The sequence below is a fragment of the Colobus angolensis genome, unplaced genomic scaffold (genome assembly GCF_000951035.1).
Source record: "Colobus angolensis palliatus isolate OR3802 unplaced genomic scaffold, Cang.pa_1.0 Scaffold289, whole genome shotgun sequence".
In the NCBI taxonomy this organism is placed as follows: Eukaryota; Metazoa; Chordata; class Mammalia; order Primates; family Cercopithecidae; genus Colobus; species Colobus angolensis.
In genome coordinates, this window is record NW_012116143.1 from 1,220,810 (window position 1) to 1,228,828 (window position 8,019).

General features: G+C 43.6%; 1 protein-coding gene across 4 annotated transcripts in view; it reads right to left on the reverse strand.

Moving 5' to 3' along the window:
* The window catches only part of SKIL (SKI-like proto-oncogene), a 29,788-nt gene extending 22,422 nt beyond the window's left edge, over positions 1 to 7,366 (reverse strand). For 2 of the 4 annotated variants that reach the window (XM_011948999.1, XM_011948995.1), the window contains exon 1: positions 4,457 to 7,062. In XM_011948999.1, the coding sequence (XP_011804389.1) occupies positions 4,457 to 5,554 (1,098 nt within the window). In that variant the 5' untranslated portion in view covers positions 5,555 to 7,062. Of the gene's footprint in view, positions 1 to 4,456; positions 7,063 to 7,229 lie in introns of those variants that run through there. The other 2 variants (XM_011948997.1, XM_011948998.1) reach the window with 2 other exon arrangements.
* Between the last annotated feature and the right edge of the window lie 653 nt (positions 7,367 to 8,019).

Consider the following 8,019-nt stretch of genomic DNA (forward strand, 5'->3'; position numbering starts at 1 on the left):
TAATTTTTTTGTATTTTTAGTAGAGACGGGGTTTCACCATGTTCACCAGGATGGTCTCGATCACCTGACCTCATGATCCGCCCGCCTCGGCCTCCCAAAGTGCTGGGATTACAGGCGTGAGCCACGGCGCCTGGCGCATTTCAGATTTTGGATTTGGGATGCTCAACCTGTACTAAGGTAAACTGATAAGAAACGTTAATGTTTCTCAAAATTCACTTTCTGCTACTAACATGTGCTTCACGGCAAATAGTGAAAACTTACTAAACTTCAAGTTAGAAGATGTGTATTCAACTCCTGATTCTGGTTATATAACCAGGAGCATGTGACCCATCTAAGAGGGGGAAATACTGTCATTCATCTTCCTCACAGACCCTAAAAAATAACTGTACTTCACAATGTTCTGAGTACGTTTTTAAAACGTGAAGTGGTAAGCAGAATAAACAACCACTCAAGTACATATTAAACATGAACCAAAAAAAACAATCTTTCTTAAAGTACTGGGTGTTTGAAATTTTCTTAAATTCCTTTAAATTTCTCAAATTCACATGAAATTACAGGCAATATGAAAATACACCACAGCCGGGCGCAGTGGCTCATGCCTGTAATCCCAGCACTTTGGGAGGCCGAGGCGGGCGGATCACGAGGTCAGGAGATCGAGACCACCGTGGATAACACAGTGAAACCCCGTCTCTACTAAAAGTACAAAAATTAGCTGGGCATGGTGGCGGGCGCCTGTAGTCTCAGCTACGTGGGAGGCTGAGGCAGGAGAATGGCGTGAACCCGGGAGGCGGAGCTTGCAGTGAGCGAGTTCATGCCACTGCACTCCAGCCTGGGCAACAGAGCCAGACTCTGTCTCAAAAAAAAAAGAAAAGAAAAAACCACAAACACTAATTCAAAAACTGCAAAGTGTAACACAGCAAAAAGATCAGAAAAAAAATCTCACACCTTCCTAAAATCAAAAATGTATTCAAATTAGTGAATTCTGGAACAAAAAGGGATTACATCCCAGAAGAAAGATGGTTTCAGTGTTAACTAAACCTTAGCACATTGTTTCAGTTAAGTAAATTCATCCATCATCTTTTTTTTTTTTAACCTTTAACATGGTTCTCAGATGTTTTTCACATAAACACAGAACAAGAATATTAGGAAAAGTAGTTTATCCAAAATACACTTAGGTCAGAGTAATAAAGACCGGAACGGGTCGGATGCCATGGCTCATGCCTGTAATCCCAGCAACTGGGAGGCTGAAGCAGGCGGATCACCTCAGGTTAGGAATTCAAGACCAGCCTAGCCACCATGGTAAAATCCCATCTCTACTAAAAATTCAAAAAATTAGCTAGGCACGGTGGCGGGCACCTGTAATCCTGACTACTCAGGAGGCTGCAGCAGGAGAATCACTTGAATTTGGGAGGTGGAGCTCACAGTGAACCGAGATCGCGACATTGTACTCCAGTCTGGGAAATAAGAGCAAAACTCCATTTCAAAAAAAAAAGACTGGAGCAACAATATCTGGCAAATAATGTGGCCTTCAATAGATGTGTAAGAGTACAGCACCGTCGGGCATGGTGGCTCATGCCTGTAATCCTAGCATTTTGGGAGGCAGAGGCGGGCGCATTGCCTGAGTTCAGGAGTTCGAGGCCAGCCTGGGCAACACGGTGAAACCACCCCCCCCACACTAAAATACAAAAGAAATTAGCTGGGTGTGGTGGTGTGCGCCTGTATTCCTGCTACTCAGGAGACTGAGGCAGGAGAACTGCTTGAACCCAGGAGGCAGAGATTGCAGTGAGCTGAGATCATGCCACTGCACTCCAGCCTGGGCGACAGAGCAAGACTTGTCTCTACAAAAAAAAAAAAAAAAAAGAGTACAGCACCTAATTAGCTTGGGGGCAAGATATCACAAATATCAAAAGGGGCATTTCACATTTTGAAATATAACCTCTGAGCACAAACTTCAGCACAGGACAAGTCCAGCTGTAAGCAAGTTCTACACTGAGCACTGGCTTGAAGTCAATCCTGATTTAAAATTAGTTAATAGACTGGGCGCGGTGGCTCACACCTGTAATCCCAGCACTTTGGGAGGCTGAGGCGGGTGGATCACCTGAGGTCAGGAGTTTGAGACCTGCCAGGCTAACATGGCAAAACCAGTCTCTGCTACAAATAACAAAAATTAAAGGGCGTGGTGGCAGGTGCCTGTAATCCCAGCAACTCAGGAGGCTGAGGCAGGAGAATCCCTTGAACCCAGGAGGCGGAGGTTGCGGTGAGCTGAGATCGCGCCACTACACTCCAGCCTAGGCAACAAGAGTGAAACTTGGTCTCAAAAAAAAAAAAAAAAAAATCAGTTAATAACTGCACTTGAAGAATATAAACTTATCTAGCAGACACTGGCAAGAAACTTCAAAGTGCTGGTCTTCTGGAAGCAGCAAGCAGCAAACTACCATAAATGAGTCTAAAATTATTATCTTCATTAGGCTAAACCAATGTCTTAAACTACACTGTGAACTAAATTTCCCTCAAAACCTTAAAAGGCACCAGAATAAAGCACAGGATCCCAAGTCTTAAGGACTAAGTCCAAGTTCTGACTTTGCTGTGAATAAACCTTCAGTCAGTCATTTAATATGCTTTATTCATTTCTTCTGTAGAATAGAAAAGGGCAAAGATATTTCAAGGAATCAAAACTAATAGTGGAAAAATTCAAAGTTCCTAAATGAAACATAGCCAGCCTCTTGTTAAGAATTAAATAAAATTATACATGTAAAACTGCTCAAGAACAACGCTTGCCACATTTTAAACACTTAGTGTTAGGAATTGTTATTATACATCAATTTTAGTCAAATAGAAAAAATATAAAACAACCCAATCAACAAAGTGAATATTTAATAATCCAAATCTTGTCCATCACCTAGGACCTAGGCATTCAAAACCTCAGAATGAAGATAATAGTTTAGCCTACTAGATAATGCAGCAGGAAAAATAAAATTATGATACCTTGGCTGCTCAGTGGTTGTTTGTGTTTTTCTTCTTTTTTTTTCTGAAACAGAGTCTTACTCTGATGCCCAGGCTGGTGTGTGGTGGCGTGATCTCAGCTCACTGCAACCTTCGCTTCCCAGGTTCAAGATTCTCCTGGCTCAGCCTCCCAAGTAGCTGGGACTACAGGCACACACCACCACGCCTGGCTAATTTTTGTATTTGTAGTAGAGATGGGGTTTTACCATGTTGTCCAGTCTGGTCTCAAACTCCTGATCTGAGTGACCTGCCCGCCTCGGCCTCCCAAAGTGCTGGGATTGTGAGTCACTGCTCCCACCTGCTGATAGGTTGGTTTTTTTGTTCGTTTGTTTTGTTTTGTTTTTTGATGGAGTTTCCCTCTTGTCGCCTATGCTGGAGCGCAATGGGGCAATCTTGGCTCACTACAACCTCCGCCTCCGGGGTTCAAGCGATTCTTCTGCCTCAGCCTCCTGAGTAGCTGAGATTATAAGTGTGTGACACCACACCCACCTAATTTTTGTATTTTTAGTAGAGACGGGGTTTCACCACGTTGGCCAGGCTGGTCTCAAACTCCTGACCTCAGGTGCTCCACCTACCTCAGCCTCCCAAAGTGTTGGGATTACAGGTGTGAGCCACTGAGCCTGGCAGGTTTTTATATTAATACTTTATTAGTTTAAAATAAACTTTTCCTTATTCTGTCTTTTTTTTTTAGTTATCCTTTTCTTAAAAAAAAAATCTTGCTTACTCAAATCACAAATTCTTCAGATACATGTCTTTTCCGTTTCAAATATTGAGCAAGCCTAAATATCTAAGCATAGAAACATCAGAAATCATAGGTGCATCTCTGAAAAATGCTGTTTCGAGCCCACAGGAATTGTTTTGACTAGTCATTGTACCATTTGCAAATGGAGATAACACCAAAGTGCAAATTATCGAGTCCTAGAAAAACAGACGTAGTGGTCAAGAGCCAGGATGTGTGCAAAAGAGGGTAAGAAAAAGAAGCCCTGGCGGGACATGGTGGCTCAAGGCTGTAATCCCAGCCCTTTGGGAGGCCAACGTGGGTGGATCACGAGGTCAGGAGTTCAAGACCAGCCTGGCTAACATGTTGAAACCCAGTCTCTACTAAAAGTACAAAAAAAAAAAATAATAAGCCCTAAATCCTCCACTCCCTAGCTACATAATTTTGGGAAAGTCATTTCATCTCTCTGAGCTTCATTTGCTTTATCTATAAAATGGAACAATAGTCTCACTTCTCTCACAAGTCTTACTTTTCCACTGTTTGGAAAGTCAAATGAGAAAACGTACTGGAAAGCACTTTATGACCTAAAAATTGCAATACAAAAATATCAATCGGCATTTTGTTGTTGTTGCATGAGCAATGTTCAACATACAGGTTAAGTTTACACACTAAACATTTAATTTTCATTTCAAAGTAAACCATTACCATTATTAAAAATTGATATAAAAAACTTGCCTTGGATTGATTTCTCTTTCCACTTCTCATGCTAAACTTCTCCTTCATTTCTTCTAAAATTATCTTCAGTTTCTTTTCTTCAGGTGTTCCTAAGTATTTTTGGTTCACATGAAGATAGCAATGCCATTTAGCTGATTCAAAGCCCCAGTGGCAAGTTCTTTTGTCAGGTGATCTGTGAGAATGCATCACAAACGTCTGGGGTGCAAACATTCCACAACACTCCAGACACTGAATACATGGAGCATCAGGCTGAACGTAAAACTGGGGTGCAAACAGACCCTGACATTTGCCCAGGCATTCATGTTCCACTTCAAAGGCACTGCCAGTTTCCTTTAACTGGGCCAATGAGTTTTTAGCAGGAAGTACACTACCATTTTGAGGAAAAGTTCGTGGCCGCAATAAAGCATTACATAATCTTTGTGCATCAGTTAATGTAATCAGCCCACAGGATGGGGCATTGAATGGAAGTATGCCCAGTACCTTTAAGATATGAAGCTGGTCTGAAGTACACCTTGAACAATATATGTACAATTCATCACACACTGTATTTATTTGCTGGAGTGTAAATTCTCGGAGAACAGAATTTAAGACTTGGGGCAAACAGAGTCTCTTTTCTCCTCCAACTTGAAAACAAGAAATAGATTCCCCTTCCAATACAGTCTGAGTGAGTTCTGTGGAGCTATCGGAAGGGATGAGCAATGGGCCAGGAAGAACCTGAGGTGATGGAAGAGGCAGAAATACAGTAGGCGACATGCTTTCTTGGGAATGCCGAGCAGAAAATGCCGCTGGTCCACCCAGCGAGCTCTGACTACTTAAATGGAATTGTGCCAGGGTGTGTTTCAAACTGGGATTTAAATGTAAAGTTTCAGGAACAGAAGCACAGGTTCGCTTGACATGCTCTCCATCAGTTTCCACTGGCGCTTCTCCATAGTCATCCAAGTGTTCCTTCTTAACTGTTGGCACCTTGTTTATCGTTTTTCCATTTGCATGAATGTCTGTTACCATTTTTTTCGCTGGGGGGCTGCCATCATCTCCCATCCCATTCAGTTTTTTATTTGAGCCCTGAACCAAGGAGAAATTTGTCTGGAGGTTTTCCATTCTACACTCTTCTGTTAAATAATTAAATCTGAGATTAGCATTTCTATTTAGTTGCTTATTTGAAAAAGAGGAAATGAATGTATACAAATGCTTATGGTAACTTACTCTCAAAGAAACTTTTCAAAGAGAGACTCCCTTAAATTAATAAATTTTGCGACTTAGTTTTGGTTCTCCTTATATAATCTGGTCTAATTTCACTGCAAGTCCTATATAATTGTTCGTTTTGCCTCTAACAATAAAGAGGCACACCTCTGAGAATGCCTTTGTTTTCTTGAATTCTTCAGATATACATATTAAAATAAAGTTACCAATTTCTCAATTAAAGATGTCCAGGATCAATGCAATGGTTTGGTTTGTTTTAAGCAAAACACATGAAAAGTTTATGCCATTCCTTGGGCCATAAAATCTAGACTCAAACACAACTCAAAATCATGCAACCAAATTTAATCTTTACCACCAAGGAAACCGAAAAGGAGGGCAGAGGGAGTATTTCCTCTAAAAATGATGGTCTGCTGGTCTGTGCTGGAAAACCGAAGACGTGGTAAATCCTCAAACCAGTAAGAACAGCCTCCGACTTAAAAAATTGCCCAGCTATCTTCAAGAATTATAGTTCATTCTTCTTTTAATTAATCTGGAAGAAGATAAAGGGGGGTGGGAGAAGAGTTACATTTGAATTTGCTTCAGAGGCCAAACGGGGACAGTTTAAAACCAGTTTTTTTTTTTTTCTTTTTTTAACGGAGTCCCGCTCTGTCACCCAGGCTGGAGTGCAGTGATCTCGGCTTACTGCAACCTCCACCTCCTGGGTTCAAGCAATTTTCCTGTCTCAGCCTCCCGAGTAGCTGCGACTACAGGCGCAAGCCACGACATCCACCTAATGTTTTAGTATTTTTAGTTGAGACGGGGTTTCACCATATTGGTCAGGTTGGTCTTGAACTCCTGACCACAGGTGATCCTCCCACCTGGGTCTCCCAAAGTGCGGGAATTACAGGTGTGAGACACCGCACCCGGCCGAAACCAGTTTCTTAATCTTAAACTGAGTTCACTTTACCAAAGGTGAAGCTTGAGTGATTTCTTTAAATCTAACACCAGTTTACTAGAAGAACATTCATTTAAATAGGAAAGCAATTTGGAGTTTGGGAAAGCGAGCAATAATACAACACAAAAGGCTATTCTAGTTCAGAATATGAAGACTCTTGAACAGATCATCTCAATCAGTACCAGAGGCTTTCTCAGTTATGCCATTTTAAGGGAAGAAAAAAATCCATTACTTCATCTCCTATTTAAAAAAAAAAAAAACAGTTTCATCCAAAAAAATCAGATAGGAGTTAACATATCTACCATATGTAACTAAGTTACAATTTTAAGTGAATTAATTCAGCTAGTCCGTGTACACTATTTTTCTGGAATGACTGTAGACAAAAATTAACTCTCTCTTTAAAAGGTTAGCGATTTTACTTAATGGAAGCCAAAAGCTATAGACTCCACGCCTGGGAATCTCCATCCTTGAACAAGACTAATCCGGGACAAAAAACACAAGGCAGACAAACCTCACAAAGAATGCAAATGGAGGAAGAGGGGAAAATAAAAGACTCTTCTTCTACTTCCTTCTTGAGAGAAAACCCAAAAGAAATCCAATAAATAGAAATTTTTACTTCCCGAACTCTCAGCAATTTACCTTAAAACAGACCCAAAGGATTAAGGACCAATGCCACCAACCATCGTACAGACTTTTGTCCACCACGAGAACACACCTCAGTCAACACAGGCCAAGGAAGAGGGCAATAGGCATGCCCTAGAATGCGGGAGCCCCTAAAAGTCCTCCGCCCACTCAAAGCCACCCACCTATCTCTAACCCGAAGAGGGGAAGAACAAGGGACACGGGAAACCTGGGGGTGGGTGTGCAAGGGGGCGGAGGGAAGTAAAGGGAGGAGTCCCCCCACCCCCACCCGCGAGCCTGGGATAACCCCAAGTGCCCTCCCAACACCGCCCCCCCGCGGGGGCCGCGGGAAGGACTGTGGAAATCCCCCCCCAGCACCCTCTCCCTGGGAAGTTCTCGGGTGTCACCTCAGCGCCCCTAATGCTGCACCTCCCCCCGCCAGCCCCGGGCCAGAACGAAGAGGGCACTGGGGCAGTTCAGGCGCCGAAAGCGGATCCCCGCGCAGCCGGGGGCTGACGGACCAGGTCGAGACCAGGGCATCCCCGCGGAGCACTGCTGGAGTGGGGGAGGGGGTCGGTGACGGGCGTCCGGGTCTCCGGGGTCCCCGCGGCTCCCGTCAAGTGCAGTGCCCTGCCCTGCCCGCGCCCACCGCCTGGGGCCAACGAAGCGTGATCAGCTGTGGGACACGAGCCTAGGGACCCCCTCTGGCCCCGACCCCACCCGGGACCCGCGCATCCAAACCCCCTACTCGGGCCTCGGTGCCCGGGGAAGCTCCACGAGCTTTGTGAACTCCCCACCACCCTTGTCG